Source organism: Galeopterus variegatus, unplaced genomic scaffold (genome assembly GCF_000696425.1).
Source record: "Galeopterus variegatus unplaced genomic scaffold, G_variegatus-3.0.2 Scaffold4223, whole genome shotgun sequence".
NCBI lineage: Eukaryota > Metazoa > Chordata > Mammalia > Dermoptera > Cynocephalidae > Galeopterus > Galeopterus variegatus.
The window spans coordinates 113,181-139,302 of NW_007730334.1; the positions used below are offsets into that span (position 1 = coordinate 113,181).

Genomic DNA, 26,122 nt, shown 5'->3' on the forward strand with positions numbered 1-26,122 from the left:
TATCTTGACTTGGTTCGACCAGCCACCGCACAGCTCGCGGGCGACCCCACAGCCACGCGCGGTCCCGGCGCCATGGATCCGGCGCTGGCTGCTCAGATCAGCGAGGCGGTGGCCGACAAGGTGCTCCAGTACCGGCGGGACACGTCATGCTGGAAGATCTGCCGGGAAGGCGTGAGTGAGGAGGTGGGCGGGAAGGGGTCGCGGAGACTTTGCTTCCTGGGCTCCGGGTCCCAGAAGACCCCAGGCTCCTCCTCTCCCCGCTGTTTTCTGCACCCCAATCCCCCGGAGCTGGATTGAGAGGGATTCCATCGGGGGTTGTTTCCTTTAAAAGTATTGGGCCTGTTGTGCTCACAATGCCCCCAGGAGGTAAGTATCTGTTCCTTTCATTGAGGGACTGTCCCAAGGTCACCTGGCTGATAAATGATGGTTAGGATTGGAACCCGAAACACCAGGCTCCAAAGCCTTTACTCATAGCGTGAGCCCCTCTCTCTTTCCCAGAGGGTGGCATGACACTTCTGATTGTTAACAAATAGCCCTGAATTGCTCAAGGAAACAAAGTGCATGGTGTCATTTAGGGTGATTTAAAAACCACCACAGCTCATGCTGCTGCTGGGGCAGCTTTGTCCAGGACTAGTCCCAGCTCGGCCTTATAGGTTGGGTGACTGTGGAGATTCACATCTCCTGAGGTCTCTGACGCCTCTTCCTTAGAACAGGGATTTGAGTGATGGGTCAGGTGATCTCCCAGAGCCCTTCTAGCTCTAAAATTCTCCGATTCTATGCCTTTTGACAGAATGGAGTTTCAGTTTCCTGGAGGCCATCTGTGGAGTTTCCAGGGAACCTGTAAGTGCACGCGTTGTTCAAAGCTTGTCAGAGATGCCGCACCCTTCCTGATGTCTCTATGGGTTTGCTTCCTAAAAGATTCCAATCAACCCTAACAGCCTGTGATCAACTCGCCAATTATCTTCCAGAAAAGCATTAACTTCTGTTTTTAATTAAAACATTTCCAGCAAACTGTATTCTTGCAAAGCTTACTGTCCATTTCTGCAGGCCTGAGGGGAGGTGGGCTAGTAAATTTCAGCCCTTTCTCTGCAAGCCTGTCCTAAAGAGTGATGACAGACATGGCATGGTCCACCCTCTAATCCTTAGATATAATCCCAAGATAAACAAGTGTGATGCCTTGGGGTCAAATTCCTTCTTGTACTCCAGGTACCGAGGAGAAGGCATTGTCTGTGGCACACCGGAGGAAGTGTGGGACTGTGTAAAGCCAGCTGCTGGGGGCCTGCGAGAGAAGTGGGATGAGAATGTGACCAGCTTTGAAATTATCCAAAGCATCACTGATGTAAGTTTTTCCAAGCGTGTTATCCCTAGGCAGTGTCTGGGCCCTGCTACAGTAACCTGACCCCATCCCCTCTGGGGTCCGTGACGTGACACCTTTGGCAAGGGGGAGGTGCCCTGCAAACACAGGCTGCCCACTGCTTGCAACACTGGAGCCCAGGCTTGGCCGGGTTACAGGTACTCAGAGAGGCAGATTGCCGAGAGAGTATAGCAGCAGCTGATGAAGAAGTGCAGAGTGAACCTGGGCTCCAAGGATCTAAGGGGGGACCTGGATTTGGCCCATCAGCTCTAATTTGAAGTGTTGCCCCTTGACAGAGCCATGATAATGAATTGAGAGTGCCCTGGCAGAGGAGTCAGGATTCTCTGCCCGCCTTGGGGCAGTGCCAAGTGGCAGCTTCTGGATTACAGTTTCTCCATGAGTAAAATGTGTGTCGTCCAGACGGGTGCTGTCTGGTAGAGCTTTCTGCAAGTGATGGAAATGTTCTATAACTGTGTTGTTCAATATGGTAGCCACTAGCCTTCTGTGGCCACAGAGCATTTGAAGGTTCCTAGGTTAAGGAAATGAATTGTTAATCTTATTTAATTTTATTTAATCGAAACGTAAATTTAAATAGCTACGTGGAGTTAGTAGCTACCATTTTAAATGAGCCTGCCTGGGGGTCTTTTGAGCTTTAATATCCCAACTCCTTTTGATACAAAAGTTCAGAATAAAATCTCATAGCCGAAAGTAATAAGGAAGTTGCTTTGGGGAAACATTGACCTCTTCAATTTGAATGGTGTCTTGATTTTGACATCTGTGGACTGGCATCCTCTTAGGTGTTTACACAGATGGTACAACCTCAGGCAGTGGTTCTGTAGGAGCCAGGTGTTCTCAGCCTTGGCCAAGAATTCACATTTCAGTTCATTATCACAGGAGTTTATGTTAGTGTTTCCTGAAGGGTGGAGCACATATTCCTGGGGCACACAAGGTGATTTTAGGTCCTTATAAGTCAAGGCTGAAATTGAGTCACTTAGTAAGAAGGTTGCCCTGTTTCAATTCTTTAATCTCTCTGATAACTTGAAGAGGAGAGTCTCGATTAGCTGCTAATGTGCATTTGACACCTGTTTAACACTTGCTTGTCTCCTTTGTAACAACATAGACGGCTGGCCTCAGGCTCAGAGTTAGAATCTAATAATTCCTTGTGTATGTATTTTGCAGTCACCTTTAATTTATGACAAGTGATAATTCTTTCCATTTCCAATAGTTAAATAGCTTCATTTTAAAACCAACTTAGCTAACTTTTAAAAAGTGAGAACATTTAAAGAAAAATATTAATTGAATAATAGGATAGGTGATACCAGAGATAGCAAAAAAAAAAAAAGCAATAGTATGCAAATAATTATGCACAAATGATTGAAGTTGAGGAAACACAGGTTAGTACTCTTTAAAGCATAATACACATCTAATAACGCAAGGACTTCTTGAAGGTAAAAGTGGCTGCGTCTTTTTAGCCTGTTTGCACTTCTTTGTCTCGATAAGCGACTGGTGGGACATGAGAGAGAATGAAAGGCCTAGGAAGTTATAGGGTGACACCTGAGCTGCTGTAATAATGATAAGTGACAAGTGCTGTCGGTTGAGTCGTTTATACTGTGCTGCAAGTGCAGAGCACTTCACCTGAGACAGTGGGGGAAGGGAAAAGTTTGACAGGTGAAGGGATGTACTCAAGTTCACACAGCTATCAAGGGGCAGAGCGGGAGTTAAGAGCTGGCTGGTGACTCCAGATCTCCGGACTCCCACCACCAGGTGCCACCTCCCAGAGGAGCCACAGAACCTCTTTCTAACCCCCTGCCTTCACCTAGCTCCAGTTCTGGGTCCCAGTGACCTGATCCCTCAGAGGCTCACGATGTTTTTCTCATTACCACTTTCCCCAGGTTGCCAGGGCCACGGATCGCTGGGTGTCACCTGTGCTGCATTCTACATCAGCGCACGTTGCTCTGGCCCTCTCAGTCAGCTTGCCAGTGGGGCTGGGTGGGTGATGCTGGCAAGGTCCTCCTTCTCTTCTGGGTACCCTGGTTTGTCCCTGGGGGGAGCATACCTGTTCCCCTGTGTGGGGCTCCTACACCAGGCCACACGGGACCTTCAATCCCTGGCACCCAATTCCCTGAAGACTGGGCCAGTATCAGCCCAAAGCAACCCCCTATAGCCCGTCTGACCCCAGTTCGTCCTCTGGTATAAGGGTCTTCAGACTTGGCATACCTCCAACAGATTTTTGAGAAATTTTGCGTCATCCCCACATAACTAGTTGATGTCTAACATTTAGTTGACAGCAAAATTTTCATAGGTTGCAAAGTATGTCATTTTTTTTTTTTTTTGCCTTTTTGTCTTTTTCCGTGTCCGGCAACGGATCGCAACCCTCAGTGTTGCCCCCGTACCGGACCGGGGACCGGCAATGGGATCGCAACCCTCGGTGTTGCTCCCGTGCCTCGCTCAGCCAGTGAGCAGGAACCGGTCTGTATGTGGGATCCGAACCCTCAGCGGGAGCACCGCTGTGTTTCCCAAGCAGCGCACTATCCAGTGCGCCACCGGGCCGGCCCCAAAGTATGTCATTTTTGACATGGAATAAATCTGTCAATTTTGAACAAAGCAATGACATCATTGTTTCAGTGCATCTAAATAACGTATGGATTTGTATTTACTGTCATTTAAAAAATACATGAACAAAGTTTTTTAAATAGTCAGAAATTATATATAATTTTTTTCCTTGAACTCAGATTTCCATTTCATGTGGCCCACTGAATTTTATCCAAATATAATACTTCCTTATTCTTAAAAGTCATCTTGTATCATAAATATGCATATAAATTGAAATTATTTTTTTAAAAATCATGTATTTCCTGTGACCATTAGGCTCTAATTGTTAAAAAAAAAAAGTGGATTGAGATATGATTGTAATTTATTAAAATAACATGATTATATTGCAAATTTTGATTTTACAGCTGTTAAACACAAAAAGTAAAATATTTTGCATCTCTGTATGAGATGAATAGGAGCTCTTTTTCCTAATGAATTAATGTGTCCATGAAAAGATAGGACTTCCTGCTAGAAAGATACAGCCTTTGATAGACATTAACTGCAAAAAGGAGGGAAAGCACAGGCTGCTGGAGAGCTCAGGCTTACAAAAAAGCAGTGAAGCGACCGAAGAGTGGCAGCTCTTGATCATTTAGCGAAACAGTGAAAAGGCGGAGAAAGGGCCCTTCTTTTGCAGATTGGCATTTCTCAGCATGATTTTGACAAATCTGAAATATTCTAATTGTGAAGTAGGAAAGTGATAGATAAATGGATGGACAGATTCATAGGAGGGCGGGACACAGAAGCATGCCATGCCTGTTTTGCAATTGTGACACATGCTGCCACCTTCAGTATTTCTCACCAATGCCCTTCATTTCAGCCTCCAGACACTATCCCTCAGGAACGATGCAATTATCAGGGATGGAAGCAGTATGGCTATTTAAAAAAAAATTTTTTTTTTTTTACCATTTCTGCCATTCCTACTACAAGATATCAGAATTCAGAAATGGCAAAACTGCTTTCTTTCTAAGAAAGGGGAAAACATGAAATTCTAATACCAGTGTGTAGAGAGTGCCTTGATTAAATATTGCAATCAGCATTCCGAATTGTCCCTTTGGCACCCTGTGGGATTTTACACCATGGGACAATTCTGGGTGGGTCGGGGTATGCTATGTTTTTTTTCAAGTGAGAAAGGAGACCCAGCATGCAGGTGCAGCCTGCTCCCAGGCAGGTCATTTTAGGAAGGAAGACACTTTAGGAGGAGCCATCTGGAAATTGATCCCCAGTGCGCCCATGGAAAGGGCCAAGTGCCTCCAGGAATTGCAAGTCCTCTTGAAGACTAATTCCCTGAGGCTAAAGGTGTCCCTGCTGAAAGGTTTCTCAGCAACACGTGGCATTCCAATTCTTAATACCAGAGGGGGAAGACAAAGAGGGAGAGACTTTTGTCAGTCCCCTCTTGCCTTCCCCCAAACTGTCCCCAGGACTGTTCATCCACAGGCCTGGCCTGTACTTTTCCATTGTGACCGTAAGAGAGCCTGGGCCCTGCTGTCCTGCAGGATGGGGCTAGTGCAATAAAGCACAGGGCGGGTTTGGGGTGTCTTGGTTTAAAAAGTGGGAGAGTGGACTGCTGGGATATTCTGAGATTGGGTGAGGGTCAAGGTGCTCCCTCCCAGGGCCTGGACTAGGGTGAAACCAGAGAGCTTCCCCGGGACACAGCGTTTGAGGAAGCTGATCAAGTGCAGGGTCCACCTTAGAAAGGAATGGCCTCTTATCTCTCCCTGATCCTGGCCCTGTTTAAATCCCATCTCCACCATGAGCATTGTGCTAAATTTCTCAATCTCTCCAAGCCTCAGTGTCCTCACCTGTCAAATGGGCTAATGATACCTATTTCTCAGGGTTACAAGGGAAACCTGAGAGATTTGTCCGGCCAGGCTCTTACTCTTAGGATCTTTTGTGAGACATAACCTCAGCATGGCCCGGTCGGGAACTTCACAGCCATGGGCAGCCTGTGTCACAGCCCTAGATTTTACAAGCTGGGTATATTTCAGTGACACCTGGCACTTCTAGGGAAGCCTTGCTCTGGACCCTTCAGTTCACAGTGCCAATGCCACTGTCAATGCCAGTCCCGTTTCCCAGACCCTCTAGGGTGGGGTGGGGCGGGGAGAAGATGTCTGGACATCAAACATAGCTGGGCCCCCCTTTGCTTTGGCAGACACTGTGCGTAAGCAGAACCTCTACCCCCTCAGCTGCCATGAGGCTCATTTCTCCCAGAGATTTTGTGGACTTGGTGCTAGTCAAGAGATATGAGGATGGGACCATCAGTTCCAATGGTGAGTGATGGCCGGGGGCCTGCCAGTCCTTTCTGGCACTCTGGACTCTCTCCTCAACACCACTCAGTTTCTTGGGGGAAGATGAGCAGCTGGAAATCACCAGAGAACTCACACTCTGGGTCCTTTTCTCTTTGCGTCCTCATCTCTTCATATTTGGGGGGATTCTGTGCCGTGAGGGTCTGAGATGGGAGAGCGTGCCAGCAATTTTATTTTTAAGTCAGATTTTGTGACCACCCCTTTTTCTTCCTGCTGAGGCCCATGCGGTACTTGTGTGGGTTACAGTTGCACATCACAGAAAACCTCAGTGTGCAGTGGTTCACTGAAGCCATGGGGTAAGGACACTTTCCACTCCCCTCCTGCCTAGCAAGCCACAGAGCTCCTGCCACCACACAGCCCCTGTCATTCCTGTTCACCTTCCATGTGGGGGAAATGCTAGACACATCCACACCAGTGTTGGCTGAGATTTGAGAGGGGCACCTTCCTCCTCCCACCCCTGAACCTGCATTCTGGAATGTTCTCTCCTCTAATACTCTGGCAGGCTTGGGGAAGCTGTGTGCAGGAGTGTGTGCATGAATGTGTATGAGTGAGTGCATGCATGCATGAGTGTGCATGCGAGTATGTGTGCATGTGTGTGCATGCGCATGTGCGTATGTGCCTGTGTGAGTGTGCACCTGGGTCTGCATGCTCTGTGGCACTTCTGTGGTGGTGGCCCGACTGTTTGAAGTTGTAGCTCACTGACCGCCTGCACTGTCTTCCAGCTACCCATGTGGAACATCCATTATGCCCCCCGAAGCCAGGTTTTGTGAGAGGATTTAACCATCCTTGCGGCTGCTTCTGTGAACCTCTGCCAGGGTAAGGATAATTTCCTGGACTGAGTACATGTCTCAGTCCTAACTGTGGCTTCAGTGTGGACGTTCTGTGAAAATGGGCACTTTGACTGTGATTCACAGTAATAAAATGCCTTACAGCTCTTTAGGCCTTGATGTTACAAAACACTGTCATATACACATCTGTGACATAATATGGAAAAGACACGTGGGAAAGAGTTGTGGGAGGCGTTATTCTTATTAGTTTTGATGCGGGAAATCCTCCCTCCAGGATTTTCCACATCAAGAATAATAACGTAAGGCAGGTTAGGTAAATGTCATGCTCCTATTTAGCAGATGAGCAAACTGAGGTTCTGGGAGGTTAAGTGATGTGTCCAGGGCCAAAGGCTAGGATGTTGGCAGTGCAGGGTCTGAGCTCCAAGTCTTTTCTTCCGTGATCTCTGAGCACCACCCATGTGCCTGGAGTGGCCTCAAGAATAGCTGTCCCCACCCCACATTCCACATAGTGATTGTCTCTCCTCAGCAAGGAACAGGAAGGAGCTCAGGGGCTAAGGGCAATTCTGAGACCACACTGTGAGTCAGCCTCAGAATTGAGCTCAGGAAACCTCTGTCCTCGTTTTCCCACAGGCCATGGCCAGGTTTTTGCCAGGAGCCTCCTGTATAATGAATTACCTGAAGGTCACTAGTTTATTCTGGGAACCACCCAGTTGACAGTGCAAGAATTTGTACCTGCAGGTGTGTCCTGGTGATCCCTGCAGCCCCTACAGACAGCAGGAGGGGAAGAGTTTGCGCTGTCACCATGCAGACCCAGGAGGCAGGCCTTGGTGCTGCAGGTTTTATTGAAAGCCCAGTCGCAGTACCTCCATGTAACGTTCTTGGCTAAGCTGGCTTTTCAAAAATCACATAAAAGACTTTTCTTAAATGTAACAAAATTTTGAGTTTGAAAATAGCATAGCTGTGCTCCAACACACACACACACTAAGAGGCAGAGCCATTTCTCCTTAGGGGCTGAATCCCATGGCTGTCTTTTTTCAGGCAAAATGCACTATATGACAAGTACTATCCTGCTTCATGCCAGGTAGCAAAAGTGACTGCAGGGATTTTGCAGGTGGGGTGGTTGGGGTTCCATAAAACCCAGCTAGTGTGGAGGTTGTAACTCAAGCATTGACTCTCCCAGCTCCTATCCAATTGACTAGAAACATTTTATCTTCTCAGTAAAGCTTTCTGCTGGAGTCTGCCACGCGCACGGTTGTTCTCCTGAGGCTGTGGGTTTGAAACCTGAGGCAATGATTATTCCCTTATCATTCTATGAACATAGGTGTGTTCTAGATACTATGGATTCAGTGTTCTAATAACAGCAGCAGCAAACACGTATAAAGCACTAGCATGTATCAGGTACTATGCTAAGCATTTTATGTAAATTAACTCATTTTTATTCTTACACCAGCCCTAAGGCACTGTTAATATCCTCATTTTTAGATAAGGACACTGGGGCACAGAGAGGTAAGTAACTTACCCAAGATCACACAGCCAGGAAGTGATAGAGCCACAGTTTAAACCCAGCTGGCTCCAAAATCTGCACACTTCACCCAGATATCGACCTCTTGAAACAGAGTGTCTGCCCTTTTGCAGCTAAGAGCCTAGCGGGGCAGGGGAGACAGACAAAACACAAACGCAGGTAATTCTATCAGATGTACACACTACTGATTACCAGATGTTAAGAGCCTCGGAGAAAACTAAAGCCAGGTAAATATGCTGAGGAAGAGTGAGAGTGGGTCATCTAGGGGTCTCCCTGATATGGCATTTGAGCAAAACACAAACACAGGGAGCCTTGGGCATGTCAGTGGGAGAAGCGTTCCTGGCGGAGGGGTGAGCAGGTGCAAAGTCCTGGAGGCAGGAGCAGGTGTGGGCATCAAGGGAACAGCGCGGAGGGAGGCCATTGTGCTGGGTCAGAGTGACAGCAAGGGGACAGGCTATGAAATTTGGTCAGTGAGGTAGCAGGGGCCACACCCTGTTGGGGACTTTCCTCTGGATAAAATGGGAAGCCATCGGAGAGTTTTAAGCAGGCATCTAGAGTGGAAGAGGCCCTGAGTGACAGCCAGGTGCGCAATAGGTGAGGCCAGGTCTGCGCCAGAGATGGAGGTGACTGAGCTGGGAGAGGCTGAGTGTGGAGGAGAGGTGTTTGTGGTGGTGGCAATGTGACATCACTTACAGCGCGCTCACTCCGTGCCCACAGAGTATGCTGAGTGCTCCCCACGTGCCCTCGCGTTAAATCCTCAAGGCTAGCATAGTGGATGCTGGTGTCCCGGCCTTCTCTGTGAGGAGACTGGTGACCATCAACTCCTCTGAGCCCCATTCTGCCTGTTCTGTTGATGTCACTTGATGGTGTACGTGCAAGAGCCACTGCTGACACTGCTGCTCCATAACGTGACGAGTTTGCCTTCCCATGTGGCTGACCATCAACTCCTCTGAGCCCCATTCTGCCTGTTCTGTTGATGTCACTTGATGGTGTATGTGCAAGAGCCACTGCTGACACTGCTGCTCCATAACGTGACGAGTTTGCCTTCCCATGTGGCCCCTCGTGTGTTTTGCCTCCCACAAAGCCCAGTGCTCACCTGGAGGGGAACTTGGCCACTGAGTCACATTTCTCACTTACCTGCTCGTTTCCAAACCAAGGAGGACACTGCTGAGTGAGGACAAGGGCCCAAGTCAGCCCCATGGGAGGAGTAGAGGGAAGACAGCTGGCCCCAGAAAAGGTGGAACTGGCGTGGGGTGCTGAGTGAGGAAGGAGGTGTCCAGACGATGCCGCGGCTTTGAAACCTAAGGAAATCCCTGCCCGCTGCAGTGCACCCTCCAGAGAAGCAGAGCGTGAGCAGAGGAGAAGAGTCACAGCACAGAGTAGCACACGCTACCCCTCATTGATCCTCTGCTGACTCCTCCCCCTCTCTGGGCCTCAGTTGCCCTGTCTGCACAGCTGGGGGAGCAGGGTTCTAAAGAGACTCTGATTTCAAGTCCTTCACCTGTGTGACGTCGGGAACTATCTGATGGGCAGGTGCAGTGCTACCTGGCGTTCCTGATGAGGCTCTGAGCTGTTGAAGCTTCGTTCAAATATAGTGATAAATGGTCTCCGCAAAGTCCCTGCCTTTGTTGTTCTGGCCATTGAGAAGTTTGTGACAGTGAGGTCCCCTCTGTATCCCTACCCAGTTGTGTCCCCTCCTCTGTTATGTGTGCTCCTTGCTGAATCTGATTCTGGCTGGTGGTTTCACCTCCTTATTGCCCTGAGCATCAGATCATCATGTTTACAGCCCAGGGAGGCAACTGAATTGCTTAAGTCACATAGCAGGTCAGTGGCAGGACGTGCTGCCTTCAGACTTCCAGCCCAGGGTCCATGCCATGGACCCCGCCCCTCCTTCCCTCTGGACTTCTGAGTCCCCTGGGCAAAGTCCCTTCACACATACCCAAGTTACTTGTCAGTAATCTAAACAGCAGTTCTTAAATTTTTTAGTCTAAGTCTCCATTATACCCCAAATACAGCTGAGGACCTCAAAGGGCTTTTGTTCATGTGGGTTATATCTATCATTAGTTAATGTATTTGCAACTAGAAGTGGGAAATTTTAAAAATATTTTAACATGATACTAATAAATGTATTACATGCTAACATAACACATTGTTTATGAGAAATAACTATATGAGGACCATCCAAAAAATTCATGGAAAGATTCATATTATCTTTCTCAATTCTTTCTTTCCATGAACTTTTTGAAGTGCCCTTGTATTTTTTAAAACAAAAAAGTTGGTGAAAAAGAGTGGCATTGTTTTACACGTTTGTGAATCTCTTCAATGTCAGGCTTAATAGAGGCTCCTGTCTGCTGCCACGTTCAGTCTGTTGCGGTATCACACATTGCGTAGCCTCTCGAAAACCCCATATGTCCATGAGAGCAGAAGTGAGAAGGGACAATCGCATCTTGTTGTTGTTATGAAAATAGCATTGACCTTGAAGATGCCTCAAAAGGGTCTCAGGAACCTCCAAGAGTTCCCAGACTGTTCTGAGAACTACTGCCCTAAATAGGTGGAGGACAGCATCTGTTTTTGTCCCTCCCAGGGCCCAACCAGAGTGAGTTCTCCTAAAGTGGTTGCTGAGTAAATCCGGGAACAGGGACGTGCCTTCTTGGCCTGGAAGTAGGGACTCCTCCCTGCCTGGAGGCCTGCAGGGGCTGTGGACTGCATCCATGAAGGACAGGTTTCCCTTCTGAAAATACGCCTGTCCAGAAAAGACCCCTGGGGGGTGACCCCAGCCAGGGACTTGGTGCAATCACAGTGTAATGGCCATTTCTCCTGGGCCGGGCTCTCCTCGCCTGTCCTGGTGCTTGTCCCAGTGTCTCTGCTGCAGACACATAACATAGCTCTTCCATTGCTTTCACAGGGAGCCCAACAAGACCAACCTGGTCACCTTCTTCCAGACCGACCTCAGTGGTTACCTGCCGCAGAACGTGGTGGACTCCTTCTTCCCCCGCAGCATGGCCAAGTTTTACACCAACCTTCAGGAGGCAGTGAAGAAATTCCATAACTGATGCTATCACTTGTTGGCAAAGAACTTCCAGGACTCATTGAGTTGTTGGGATGCCAGAGAGCCTGGGAGAACCCAAAGGCCTGTATTCACTCTTCGGGACAAGCCAGTGTGCAGCCCGTCTCGGAGAGCGCCAGCCAGAGGCAGCAGCCCACCCCTCCTGCCTCCTTTTCCACTCAGGGTCAGCATGGGAGGATCCGTTCGTGTGCTCCAAACTCTGTCCGCCTGTCATCCCAACACACCTCTGCTAGCAGGGAGGACCCAGACCTCCGGCCACCAGGCCAGGACTCAGCCTGGGCACCGTGTGATGCCTTGAAGTCCAAAGCTGTTGCGTGCCAGTCATTATCAGAGACCATGTCTCCCTGTTTGTCACAGAGAATCATCATTGAGACTGAAAATCAGGCCCTGCTGCCTTTTTAGCATCTAGAGCCCTCTCAGACCTGTGCTGCAGACGCCCAAATGTATTTTTCTGATCTAGAACCCCATGTCTGTTTAACACTGCACAAGATTTCCTTCCTTAAAAAGATGGTATCTTAGAAAATGAAGGTGTAGAAGAGGGATGGCATTAAGGAAAAATACTTTCAACCCTCCTTTTGTTGTATCTTCCGTTTGAATCAGTCGGTTTTCTCTCCTTATCCCCTCTGTAAGTTAACTTCCATGTCCCTGGTGAAAGAGGCACTTTGAGTCTGCAGCCTGGGGATGAGTCCTCTTTGGAAGTGACTCTAAACTGAGCAAGCTGCTCGTGTCTACAGTAGAACTCTGCAGAGGAGAGCCTCCTTTCCCTTGGGCATTGCTTTCCTTGTCCTCTGTTACAGAGGCCACGGCAGGTGTTCTCTGGCCTCCAGGCTCTGGGCAGGCCGGCTGCCAGCAGGAAGGACGGAAGAGCAGGCCACCTGCTAGCAGCCCTGGCCGGAACGCCCGCTCTGGATTCTGCTGCAAGGCTGCACAACCCTCAGGGGCCTGCCCACCCCAGCACATCATCAGAACCGGGGAGTCAGCCTTGCCACCTGGAAGGGGCCTCAGCAGCCACACAACTTCCTTTCCCTCCCTTTAATCAGGGCTGCACAAGCCAGAGAGGGGTCCTGTAACATTCCCTAGCACAGCAACCTCGTCGGTGCTCCCACCGCCTTGTAGGAAAGATCCCTGGCGTGTCTGACCAGAGTGCCTGCACGCTGCCATTCAGGTTACTAATGCTTGTGCAGGAAATTTCCACAGAGCCCTCGGCCTTTGTTCCTCCAAGTGGAAAACACTGCCCTTGGGTCATAGTAACTTGCTTCCCACCTTTGAGTCCCGGAGTGACTGTCTCCTCCATGTGCCAAGATATGAGCAGCTTCAAAACATGACAGCTCAGTGTCCAGGGGACAGAAAGCTCCCTCTTTCTGTGTTCTAATGTAACTACAGGCCCCACAATCATGCCACGAAGATCATTCTGTTAACTCCCATTTCTCATCGAGAAATCTTCACTGGACTCTTGACTTTACTTAGAATGTATTCATTCATGCAGTAAGTACTTAGTGGGTTCCTACTCTGCCAAGCACCATTCTATATTGACTCCTCATGAGTTGGCCTCCCAGGTCCAGCCAACTCTGTGTACATCGGCCAAGGAAAACCTTTGTGCCTGTCCCCCTAAGGTCCAGACTCAGGAAGATGGTGGTCCTACCAAGATGGGGCCCCTTGTGCAGCCCTGTCTCCCTGGCTGAAGGCTGGCCAACCGAGACATGTCTCTCTCGGCCCACAGGATAGACTGTGCCTACTCTTCTCCCATGACTGCTGGCGTCGGCTTAAACTGGTTTGAGCCCTGGACAAGGAGCCAGAAAATGTGTCTGGTCCAAGCCCTACCACTTAACATTGTGCTCTTGAACAGACACTTAACATCTCTGCTTTGGGGGCCGGCCCGGTGGCGCACTGCTACAGTGCGCCGCTCGGGAAGCGTGGCGGCGCTCCCACCAAGGGTTCGGATCCCACATACAGACCGGCCGCTCACTGGCTGAGCGAGGTGCGGGGGCAACATGGAGGGTTGCGATCCCGTAGCCGGTCACGAAAAAAAAAAAGACAAAGGAAAAAAAAAAAAATCTCTGCTTTGACTTCTTGTCTTTAAAAGAAAATATGGATGCCAGTCCCAGTGCAGCCTGCTTCTGGAGCGTCAACACAAGTGAGATAATATATTGAAAATGCTGTGCAGGGCAAAGAACTAGAGTTGCCCAGGAGAGGCCCTGCATGGGCTCCTTTTCCTGGATAGTTAAGTTGGATCCACAACTGGTAGCTGGGATGTTCACAGTGTTTGAGGATGACCGGAAACATAGTTTTCAAAGGCATCTTTTTCCATGCCTTCGTGTCAGCTCTGAAGAAGTTGGCCGAGGAAGGCTAAACCTCAGAAGTAAACCCAGCATCCTGGAGCTCAAATGGATGGGCTTTTGTTTAGGACTCTTGCTGATTCCTAATCTGAAGACCTCCTTGGCCTAGGGACCTGGGCAGTAGTTGTGTCCTCGGCAGCCCTGTCTCAGGTGATGGGGGAGGAGAGAATCTTCTAAAACAGACTAGGGACAGGAGGAAGTCCTAGGAGGGCCATGGGCTCACCCGTGTCTGAACCCTAGTCCTCAGACAACCCCTCCCCCCCACAGACCCCCGCCACTCACTTGCTTTGCTTGGTCTCTCAAGAAGTCTCTCAGTGTCCCAGGCCCATGGGACATCCTTGTCCAAGCTCCAAACTCCAAACTCATCCCTGTACCTGCCGCCCGATATTGATGGAAACCCGCTTTCTCTTTCCCTACGTTGCCCCAGATCTGCTGTTTGGCTGCTTGATAAGACTCAAAACAGTTGCCTGATTATAGGAAATGTCACTGTGTGCACAGATGGTGAGGTTGCGTGGGCAAAGAATGTGCCCTCTGTGTCTGGTGGCCTCTTTGCCCAGCCCCGGGCAGGCGCGCAGTGAGTTCCCAGTGGGGGTTGCGTTGAGTCACAGCTGTCATTGTTGTTCCGTTTCATCTTCAGTGCTTCTGTTAAATCCCAAAAGCAGGTGCAAATGGCATCTCAAAGATCTTGCCCACTTGCTTGTCTCTGCTTGACAAGATTCAAGAGTGTGGCAAACAAGGCAACCTGCAGGACACAAACTAAGCCTTTTCTTTCTCAGGATAAACAGAACCATGGTCTGACACCCACTGTGATGGAGCCACCAACGGGGTTTATGTAAAGATTAGGACTCTGGCTGGGTTTTCTAAGAGTCCACTGCTGGGAATAGATTCTTAGCTTCCTATGGACCCCGGAGAAACCACCTGATAACATTAACATGGTCCCACTAATACTGGCCTGAGAACAACTGCTTTTTGTGTCTCATCTTTGGTCCTTGCCAGGTCTTCCTCTACATCCCTACTTCACAGGAGCAGGGCCTGGGGAGGGGCTGATCCTCGGGCCCAGGCCTGGCCAAGTGATGCTGGTTGTTGCTAATCCAAAGTCAAATTGCCTCGTCCCGAGCTTGGCAAATAGGCATTAGGAGATGACCAAACCAAATATCCCTTGGGTCAGACACTTGGAGGTATTTTCTCCACAATGCTCTGCCCTTAAAAGCATCTTGGCCTGTTAGTCTCTACCAAGTCAGGCAAAAGGACTCAGTCTTTGCCTCATCCCTTACCTGCTGGACAGGTCATTTACTGTCCCCAAGTCTCAGTGCCCTCATCAGTACATGGGCACAGTACCATGTGCTGTGGAAGCTGCTATGATTACTAGAGACAGCAACCGTGTAATGCCCAGCACAGCACTGGGCATGTGGTGGGTGAGTGGTAGCAATCTCCACCTTTTCTGCCCTCTGATGTTCACGCTGGTTCCACCTGGCCACACTTTGAGTTTCACCTGAAGTCCTCTTTGCTTATTGGCTTGACTACCTGGTAGGATCACTCCTCCAGCCCAGCCAAAAATGATTTTGCAAGTGTTTCATGTGACAGATTGTGTTCTCCAAAAATGGCCCCAGTAAGACTTATTTACCCCTGTCCTTACTCCCAGGCGGGTTTGTGCCAGCTCTAACTGATCGAGCACAGCGGAAGTGATGTGTATGACTTCCGAGGCACAAAAAGGATGTAGCTTCTACCTGGCTCTTGCGCTCCTGTGATGCTCATCCTGGGAAACCAGACACCATGTTGGGAGGAGGCCCAGGCCACAGGGAGAGGCCACCTGGAAGCATTCAGGCCAGCAGCCGCAGGTGAGTTCCCAGCCACCATCAACTGCCAGATGTGCGAGTGAGTGATCCCTCCCGTGGCTCCAGTCCCCAGCCTTTGTTACTCCAGCCGACACCAAATGGAACAAAGATGAGCTGTCCCCTCCAAGCCCTGCCCAAATTGCAGATTCATGAGAAAAACAAACATTGCCATTTGGGGGTGTATCATCACACAGTTACAGTACTTGAAACGTTTTCCAAAGCAGGACATGGATTTCATATCAAACCATAATATATGCATTTTATTTATGGCACCACAATATTATCATTAAGCTCTCTCTATACAGTCTACAGTTTGTATCAGCCACCCCAGTGTAAATCTGCCCTTACTAATCGGACAACCCTCTTGCTGGGTGGTGTCCCAGAAGGTCTGGACCTGGGCAGTGGCCACCAGGAAGCACACCTGTACTTTCCCCCATGTGGGTGGGGTGGGCAGCAGAGACCCTGAGAATCAGCAGGCGTGGGAGCTGCACGCTGCTGGCTTTCGCTTCAGCACTGGTGCTCTGCCTAGGGGTCTCCAGCAGCTGTGGTCCCCTTGACCTGCAGGCTTTTCCTCCTGATGACAATCGGGACAGGACCATCAGGAAGTGACTTGATGATGTTCCAGGCTTCAAAGCGTGTGAGGCCCTGCACAGCAGTGCCAGCCATGTGCAAGATCTCATCTCCTGGCTGAACTGTCTCACTCTGTTCTGAGGCTGCTCCTGAAATAAGAGAGAAGATGGTAACAGGTTCTACAGGTGGTAGGGAAATAAGGAAAGTTGCCTCCTGTCCTTGGTCTCTGAGGAGCCAGGACAGCTTGGAAAAGAGTGAGGCACCCATCCCTTGGGAGCTTGGTGGTGGTTCCAAAGTGAGGCATCTTGTAAAATGGTGACTCAGAGATTGGGGCCCCAGGCTTCAGCCCTCTGTGGCCCTGGGAAAGGTGTCTAGCCCATGCTGTCCCCAGGGAAGAGAGAGTTTGGGCAGCTCTGAGCCTTCCACAGTTCATAGGGAACTCTGGGGAACTGAATCCTCAAAGTCCCCCTTGGACACTGACCCAATGTCCCACCCCCTCCACCTCCGGTCTCCCCTTCTTGTGAGATCATCGGCACTGGGTGGTATGGGAGCTGGTAAGATTTTTATGAAGTAATCTTCACAGGGATTTTTGGTTCTGAATGGCCTGGAGAAGATCTTTGTGCCCATGCAAGAAGGACATAATCATCGCTAGCTCTCACTTTTTGAAACTGCTCTTCACAAATACTGAGTAAGAGTAGAAAATGATAACAATAGTACTGAAAATATAGCAAAGTTGTATTGATGAGTTACTGTACCAGGCATTGTAATAAGGCTTCGCATTAATCCGCTGAGGTATGTGCTGTTAGAATTCCCTTTGTACAGGTGAGGAAACAGGGCTTGCCCACAAGTAGCTTGCCCACAGCTTGAAAGCTGCTAAGTGGTAGGGCCTGGGTTGGATCCCAGACTTTCTGGCTCCAGAATCCACACCCCTTGGTCAGCCTTTAGCTGGTAGGCTTATCCCATTTAAGCAAATGGGGCCCAGAATGGTGAACTGACTTGCCCAAGGTCATGCTGCCGTAGGTGGTAGAACACTGGAATCCGGGTCTCTTAACTTTCTTTTTTCTGGGGGCAGGGTGTTTGGCCTGTACAGAGATCGAACCCTGGACCTTGTTGTTATCAGAACCATGCTCTAACCAACTGAGCAACTGGCCAGCCCAGATCTCTTGACTTTGAATCCCATGCTCATCCTAAATAGTTAAAAATATCTTTCCCAGGGCCGGCCCCGTGGCGCACTCGGGAGGGTGCAGCGCTGGGAGTGCAGCGTCGCTCCCACCGCGGGTTCGGATCCTATATAGGGATGGCCGGTGCGCTCACTGGCTGAGTGCGGTGCGGGCAACACCGCACCAAGGGTTGTGATCCCCTTACCAGTCACGAAAAAGACAAAAAAAAAAATCTTTCCCAGAACTGGGGTTAACATGAATTCTGAGGGAACTGCCCCATAAGCCCCATAAGTCTACCCACTGGGCTTCTGCAGCTGCAGCAGAGCTTCCTCTAACAAAACCAGTCAGCAGCGGGAGCTCACAGAGGGCAGGGAGCAGAGGTGGGGCTCACTGGGTCTCAGAACTAACAATGTGCAGACACATCCCCCCATAGCTCTTTACCTATTTTATGGATGAGGAGCCTCAGGCCTGGAAGGGAATGGCCACTCAGCAAGTTAGACACAGAGCTGGGACTAGACCCCAGACCTCTGGACTCCCTGTCCAGTGCTCCTCTCCTCCCAGCTCCTTGCTCTGTGGCATAGGGGCTTCCAGCTTAAGGAGCAGCAAAGAAGAGTCAGGGGTGGTTTTACATGGTAGCTACAAGCCATTTGTGATTTTTCATAGGAAAACCCAAATCCAGGTGACCCCCACGTCAGACTGGCTTGTACCCCAATCCCTGATAAGCAGAATATCAAAATTTTAAGTAAAGGCAGGAACCGATGGGTCCGGGATTAGGGTAAGGCTAGTGAGGCCCAACTGTACAGTGCAAAATCGGACTGACGTTAAAATTTTATATTCTGTTCATCATAGATTTTTTTAATTTTGATTTTTTTTAAATATTGCATTGAATTAGTATTGCTCTTGATTACTGAGTATTTTGGCACCCCTTTAAATTGTGCACCCCTGGCCAGTGCCTGGCTGCCTCACCCTAGTCCTGGCCCTGTCAGGCTGAACCAAGTCCAGGGTTCATGTGCTTAAGAGGACCTAGCAGAACAGAGAGATTAAAGGGATGTCTGAGCAAAAGAGAAAATGTCAAAAAAGCAGAATTGAGTCCTACAAAGGCCAGCATGCCTCTCAGGAGGACATGGGGTCGTAGGAAACCAACATGGCCCAGAAGTTGCTCAGGAACCTCTTTAGAGCCTGCCACATGCACATGCTGGGGAGAACGCAAAGCACCAGACACACACGATACCTCTGAAAATCCTGTTGATGGTGAGAGGCTTGTCTCCATGCAGGGAGCCCCTCCCTCCTTCCAGGCTAAAACCCAACCCTGCAGAGGTCTTCTCCAGTGTCACCGTGCAGACTGTGGCCTCTGCAGCTGAGAAGAACACAGGGACTTTGTTAGGGATCCTCGCCCAGGCCACAGATGCCCTGAGCATCAATCGAGCCCATCTCAGGCAGTGTGCTAAGTAGGCCCCACATTCTGGGGCAACAAATTACTGAACAGCCCCACCAGGTCTGGCCCCCAAATGATCAAAGGCAACATGGCCTGTAGGGCTTTCATTGAGTGGGGAGAACTTACTAGATTCTACAGAAATGTCACTGGCTGCAGAGGCTGAGGCTGCAGAGTCAGTGGAGGAGTTCAGGTCAGACACGGCCTCCAGAGCTGGCTTCCTTGTGACAATCACAGCTTGCCTTGGGTCCCGAGCTTGGCGGAGGATGGCCAGGGCATCATTGTGTGTGGTCCCTTTGAGGGACTTGCCGTTGATGGAAAGAACCTCATTGCCCTTCTGAATAGTCCCTTCCTGGGAGGCCAACCCATTTGGAAACACTCTGTGAACCTGAGCAAACCAAAGGAAGTCAGGACCCAGAAATCACCCAGAATCACCCAGAAATCATCCACATTCTTGCCGGAGGAGGATCTGAACCAGTTGTAACCCTAGAGGATTTTTAGGCCAAAGAAAATGGAAACTAATTATGTCCTAGATCTGAGCTGCTGGCCCAGGGGACAGCATTCCCTCCTTCTTTATCCAAAGCAGAGATCACCATCAATAATGGCCCGATGAGCACTCAGGATCCTTCCCAACACAATGTCTTAGATAGTATCACTACAGTCCTAGTCAGATAAGTATTTCCCAAAATAGTTTTCTTGAAGCACTGATTCTATGGCATATTAATAGGTGTTGTGTAAGAAAAGTTTTCTAAGATCAAAGAAACCTCGGGAGTACTGGGTTAAACATAAGCTCTGAAAATGTCTACTTAAAAAAAAAACATTAGACTCTACAATGCAAATTCTCGTGGTAGATCTGTAGGAATAGGCTCTATAATACATTGATCTGCAAAAGCGTTTCAAGGAAGAATCCTTTTTGCATAGAGAAATTCTCAGGTCCCATCTTCTGCAGAATGTATTTTGAGAAACACTATCCCAAGCATTTTTAAAGCTCCTCCCCCAGAAATTCTGATTCTTTAACTCCAGTCACTCCCTGGTCCCCTTTCTGTAAGATATGTGGGACTAAATTAAAAACAAAAACAAACTATATCTGCATCATCCTCTTTAAGGAGGTAATTATAATTAAGATGATTGAATGGCAGCAGGCACGGGCAATCACTAAGACGTGCTATAGGTTTTGCTTTTATGATGTGAACGAGGTTCATTGTTTCTCTAAATTGTTTCAGTGCTAGAAAAATTCTGTTAATGTGGTCAGATGTGGTTAGAGTCCCCAGACTGTAAGACCCACGCATGAAGCAGAACCTCCACTCTGAATCCTGTGTCTTCCATAAAAGAAGCATAAATGCTTCCAATTCCTCAACCCAAAGAGCACGGACGATGAGTTTGGCCAACAAACAGGTCAGGAAGCGCCCAGTACGGGGCTTGGTCATGGACGGTGCTCTACATTAGTTCCCTTTTCACGAGTCTGGAAAGGGAGAGACGTGCTCAAACACGGAAGGAGAAAGAGGAAGCTCTTGTGCATATGCTCGGCCGACACGGATTGCTTCCTCCTGCTTTCTGAGTGGCTGCGGTGTCTCAGGGGTGACTGGCCAAATAAAGTAAAGAGAAGTCACCACTCAAAGGCAGAGAAAAATATCCTTTTCCCGCAGGCTAGGTCTTTTTTCTAGTCACAATCAGGAACCTTCTTGTAATACTCTGCTATGTGCTTAGTGACCAAAATAAGTACCTATTGGTTTTATGTGTATTTTGTGGTGGAGAACTCATGAAGAAATCAAGGAAGTCACTACTCACACACTATTGCCTCTGAAGTGACAGAGAGGAACATGCCAAGTTACCACTGCAAGGGGGTGTGGTGTGTTTAATGTCGACTGATGCTGTGAACTGAAGGATTTATTTTCAGCTGGGCAAGAACATTCAAATAAGCCCAGCACAGCCAATGTAAAGGACACACTGAGACAACATAGCTTTTGATGATGACAGTGTACTCAGCTTTGGAGAGATGGAGCAGCCATGCCACAGCTCATCCATGAAGATGGGACGTGCCCCCATCACTGGGCTACTTACCGTAATCACCTTGTTTTCTAGATCTGCTCCTCCAGCCAAGCTGAACCCAAGGCCAGCTCCTTCCTCCTTGTGCAGGATGGTGACATGGATGCTGTCTAATTGCTGCAGAAGAAAATACATACATTAAAAAACATCTTAGTGCAACAGGATGAATAACTTAACAAGTGCTTTAACGTCAGACTCGTTTGTTATCTCAAACCCAGCTTGACCAGGCTCAAAGTTCTGTCACCTCCTCAGACCTGTTTCATCACTTGTTTCAGGAGTCATGGGAAGCTTAGAAGGGAAAAAAAATGTAGGTAAAGCAGCAAGCATAGTTCTTTTCCTCTCTCACACACCCCACACCCACGCTCATACAGACACGGCTAGGTGTTGCTAAGTCAACCGGAAGCCCCAGTGTGTTGGGTAGTGCAGCTCTACCATATCAATGTGGGATGAAGTCAACTTGTAGGACTTCGGGTCAAAAACCCAGGGTCACTGCTGTTTTGCAGGAGTTAGCTGCTCCTTCTTCCTCACTAGTCCTCCATGGGGCACAGAAGCAGCACTAGGGAGCCCAGCTGACATCTGACCCCTATGCACACATAGGCATACACAGTATTTCCCAGCCCGGACATGGGCTCAAACAGATCCAGGACAACCTCCCTGCACTGTCCAAAGTCAGAGATTCCCACTCCAGTCTAGAGCTGATGTCTCAAACTCAAATGGCAGATCACTTTAATGAGCAAGATGGGCAGATGTGAGTGATAGGAACTGCAGAGAGCCAGAGAACACATCTCCTGCTCAAAGGGTCAGCTGCTATGTGGAAATGCAGACCCAGTGCTACCAGATCATTCCCTTAAAAGAAAAAGCAGCAGCAGCCAGAAATCCAAGTTTTGATTCAGGTTTTATGATATCTAGAATTCAATAACTAAAAAATAAATAAATAAATTACCATGCAGATCAAAGAAAATATACCTGCAGGTCCATGTGGGTCTTGAGCCACTAGTTTGCACTTTGGCACTAGGGAGTAAATTTATGTACAAAAATTCACTTGCAAAATGTAGAGGATTCTTAAAGCAAATGTACTTCACAGGGCCTGGTTTCCCAAAGCCTTGCAGTTTCAAATACTGACCTTGTGGAGGACTGGAAATTTTGCTCAGGCTATAAAGTCTCTGATGTAAGATAAAGATTTGTGGCACAGCAAGGTTGCTGGCTCAAGGACAGACTAGTTACTGATTGTTATGTAAAGATACTGAGAAATTGCTGTAAGACCACTTAATTGCCTTACTGGAACGTCATCTGTCTTGTTTCACTGAAAGTTACCAGCCTATATTGTTAAATTATAACCCCACCTTTGTTCTCTTCCTGTAACTTCCTGGTCTCGAAAATAAATGCTGGAAGAGAAGCCCTACTCGGGGTTAATTTTCCAAGGAAGGGATGCCTCTCACTTGAGGTTTCCAGGAGAGATTAACCACTTTGGGGTCTCTCACTGCTCAGAAGAGATGGGCTTTGAGTAATCCTTTGCGGCTCCATCACCCAGGGTGAAAGGGGTGACAAATCCGTGGAGGGCAAAGCAACAAAATGGTGCCCCATGTGAGGAAGTTCTCCATGGATCAGAGACTGACCTGCCAAGCCTTGGAGAGGAATAGGATGTCTGATTCATCCCAGCAAGGGAGTCCCATTGAAGGGAAATGCCTCCCAGTAAGGGAATCACAGGTGGCTTTCAATTGGCGATTGCACTCCATGTCTTTGATACCTCAAGGAAGGGAGCCTTAACATAAAAATTTGGGAACAAATTGGTCACTGGTTAATTATGCAATGGGTCTTGTTAAGGCTTCCCACCTAACAACTAGGAATCTATGTCAAGTCTCTCTGAGACCTATCCAAGACGTTTATGTCACCAAAAAAGGATAAAACTTAATTTTTGCCAGTGACTGAGAAAACTTTAAATTGGACAATCTAAAGTAAAAGAAGTTCATATTTCTTTACAGTGTTGGTATTGCTTGAGCATGTTTTTCTTTTTTATCTGCACAATGCTTCTCTCCTCTCTTAAAAGCAGTGGTTCTTTTCTTAACTGCATGTACTACTCTTTTTCACTGAAGACTCTGGAGTTTTATGAAGAAAAGCAGCCATGGCACCAACCAGACCCCTTTTGGGTCTCCTGCTCTTCTCCTAAAAGTCAAATGGTTTCATCTCTGATTGGTGGCTCATCTCTTGAGCTCAGTAACTCATTTAAGAAAAAATACTAACCTAAAATCTACCTGTTTAACAGATGGTCTCAAATTTTCTGGCATCCACTTGATTATCTTAAACAGACTTCTAAATTCTCTTCTAATCTCATCTATGTCTTTCTTCACAAAATCCTATGGTAGAATTCTATGCTATCTTCTTAAAGGAAGAAAATCTTCTCTGCATCTTCTTGAAAAGGCTTGCATACTTTGCTTTACAATATAAATTTGTTATCTTGCTTTCTTTAAGGCAAGGTGAGCTCACCAATAAGTCTTTTTGAAAAAACGCAATCTAAATTTGACTGTCCTTTTTACTAGTGAGCTTTTTATTACATCTTGAACAAAACCTATAAGACCCTTGTTTGTTCTTGTTGTTTATGTCTGCATATATGCATGTGTAAGCTGTATGTCATGTCTATATGTTCATGTCTGTTTGTGTAATTGTGTTATGTTCAAGGTACCAAATTGGCTTATAATTAATGCAAGCTCATTACATAAATAAGTATACTTTTCAAGTTCATGTGACTTAAATCTTCTAAAGTTTTGATAAATATATTTTCAAAATTTGATTTAAACCTTTTACCTAAATTTGTCTCTAGGTCAGTATGTCTCCTTGTTATCTCAGCTCTGCCTCCTGGCCATGCTGGGAGAAACAATATCTTCTAAGTATATACCGCCCTCTGTCTTAAGCTCCACATGGCCCCAAATGCCACGTGGAAACCCGGGACCTGAAATGGCTAGTGAAAAGAAACCTATGCCAAATATCGCGTAGGCCCCAGTTAGCATTAACTGATAAGGGTATAGATCTAATCTGCCAAGTTTTTGGCTGGGAAACCATAAATATGTATTCAGTAAATATAGCTAAAACTCAAACTGGGCTTTGTATAATTTGCTCTAATAAATGGATGCCTATTTACTAACCTGAATGTATAAAAGTGTTCTTATCAACACACATTGTTGCCTGGGTTTACTAATCAAACAGGACTACATTTGTCTTTGCTAGAGGCTTTTAAGTTGTAAACCCTGCCAAAACCAAAAAAAAAAAAAAATACTCAAAAACCCCTTTTTATATATAATTTTTAGGTAAATTAGGCCTTTTTAACATTGATAAAAAAGAAACAAGCATGTAAAAAAGAGGTGATTTAAAGAAGGCTATGGATGTGGGGATATGGTTATAGTTGGAGGGGCTAGAGAGAAAGAAAAATAATTATGTAAGAAATCATCTGGTACAGTGTATTTTTGTCCTAGAGCAAAATGACTGGCTATTTAGAAAGTAGGAAGTATAGGACAAAAACAGAATGTCTGAGTAAGTCTTGATAATGGTTTATGTAGATAAGTTTGTTAAAAGGGTTTTACAGTAAAAAAAAATAACTGGATTTAAAAATTAAATTATGGGCCGGCCCGGTGGCGCACTCGGTAGAGTGCGGCGCTTGCGAGCACAGCGGCGCTCCCGCTGAGGGTTCGGATCCCATATAGAGACCGGTCCGCTCACTGGTTGAGCACGGTGCGGGCACAACACTGAGGGGGGGGGTCCCGTTGCCGGTCACGAAAAAAGACAAAAAGGAAAAAATAAAAAATAAAAAAATAAAAACAAATTATGGGTGAGTCTTTCTAAAAATTAATGTCAAAAGTATTCTAATACAGGGTTAGAATTTGCTCTCCTGTGATGGAACAACCAGATTTTCTAAAAACAAACAAACAAAAAAAAAAAAAAAAACTTAACTGCTCTTATTAAAAAATTGTAAAAGATTTTCTTTGTCTTTTATATAACTGGCCTAGGGAGCTTATTTCATGTTTTACCATGATAAGTTCTTGTGCTCTCTGACTTTAAAACCCTTTGTTACTTTGGTTTTATTTTTTATAATAATTTGTGGTTTTATTCAACTAAGTGTTTTAAGCCTTTTTGTTATTTAACACAGCTTTCCAACACTAAATTCTGAAACTTTAAAATAACTTTGAGAAATTCCAAGAGCCCTGGAGTTTCTCAAAGGATATATAAAAATGTATCAAAACTAATTGGCTTATTTAATAAATTAGACTATATGCGAAAGCATTGTCAGTACTGAAGGTGTTATGGATATGTGTTCCAAAATCTTGTAAGGCTCTTAAATATCTGTGTCTTGATATAAATGCTACTAGTCATAACCTTGGTTTAATTATATATTTATGTCTTCAAATATTTCATGAAAAAACTCTGATAGGTACAGTTTCCCAACAAACTTTGAGTTCATAGCTTTTAAACTAAAGTTCCAAAATTCTAATGAAGAAACTGATGGGTTTGTGAAATTGTTCACAAAGGTCAAAACAACAAAAGTTAATTAGTAAATTAATTAGGAAAAATTGTGGGTTTTTACAATTTCCTTGTTTTGGGGCACTGCTGGTTTTCCTAATGTTCTCTGGATGTGGGGAAACTCTCTCTCTTAAGCTATCTATAACTAACAACAGTTTGGTAAAATGTCATTTAAAACAGAAGTAAAAGTATTTGTTTTCTCCCTATTTGATCCTCCTCCCAAATTTAATAACTTTAAGTATCCTTATGATTATTATCACAATATGGCTATTTTTATAAGTTCAATGAAAATAACTCTCTCTTTATAACAGGATATAATTTAAAACTTTGGATATAAGATAGCATGTCTCACTTCCAAGTTCCTGATCTCTCTTTCATGTTTGCCGTAATTCGGCCTAAACTGCTGCTTCATCCTACTGTTCATATTTTCCCCCAACATGGGACAGACAGATCTTCACCTGGGAAACAGCATTCCCAGCAGCGTGGGACTTATACAAAGAAAAGTAATACCTTTTCAATCGAGATATTGATCATCAATGCTTTTATGAAGTATGCCTTGATCATAAAGGGGGAAATAATGTCTTCTCTACAAAAGCAGTTCTCTAAAT

The 26,122-nt window shown here is 46.9% G+C and overlaps 2 protein-coding genes across 2 annotated transcripts in view; one reads left to right on the plus strand and one right to left on the minus strand.

Annotated features, from left to right (window-relative positions):
- The first annotated feature begins 72 nt into the window (after positions 1 to 72).
- Positions 73 to 12,198, plus strand: STARD5 (StAR-related lipid transfer (START) domain containing 5). Its single transcript, XM_008587038.1, has 6 exons — positions 73 to 171; positions 791 to 840; positions 1,207 to 1,339; positions 6,096 to 6,213; positions 6,972 to 7,065; positions 11,465 to 12,198. Exons 1-6 carry the CDS (start codon positions 73 to 75, stop codon positions 11,610 to 11,612), a joined length of 642 nt encoding a protein of 213 aa, XP_008585260.1. The 3' UTR covers positions 11,613 to 12,198.
- Positions 12,199 to 16,036: 3,838 nt separating this feature from the next.
- Positions 16,037 to 26,122, minus strand: part of IL16 (interleukin 16) — a gene marked incomplete at its 5' end in the record, with an annotated part of 55,077 nt that continues 44,991 nt past the window's right edge. Inside the window, 4 exons of the mRNA XM_008587039.1 lie at positions 16,037 to 16,516; positions 18,759 to 18,884; positions 19,089 to 19,347; positions 21,021 to 21,122. Of these exons, the coding sequence (XP_008585261.1) occupies positions 16,323 to 16,516; positions 18,759 to 18,884; positions 19,089 to 19,347; positions 21,021 to 21,122 (681 nt within the window). The remainder of the gene's footprint in view (positions 16,517 to 18,758; positions 18,885 to 19,088; positions 19,348 to 21,020; positions 21,123 to 26,122) is intronic.

Coding starts and splice junctions, on each gene's coding strand:
- STARD5 (XM_008587038.1), top strand. CDS start 73: ATGGATCCGGCGCTGGCTGCTCAGATCAGCGAGGCGGTGGCCGACAAG. Junction 841..1,206: donor GTGGAGTTTCCAGGGAACCT/GTAAGTGCACGC, acceptor CTTGTACTCCAG/GTACCGAGGAGAAGGCATTG. Junction 1,340..6,095: donor TTATCCAAAGCATCACTGAT/GTAAGTTTTTCC, acceptor TTGCTTTGGCAG/ACACTGTGCGTAAGCAGAAC.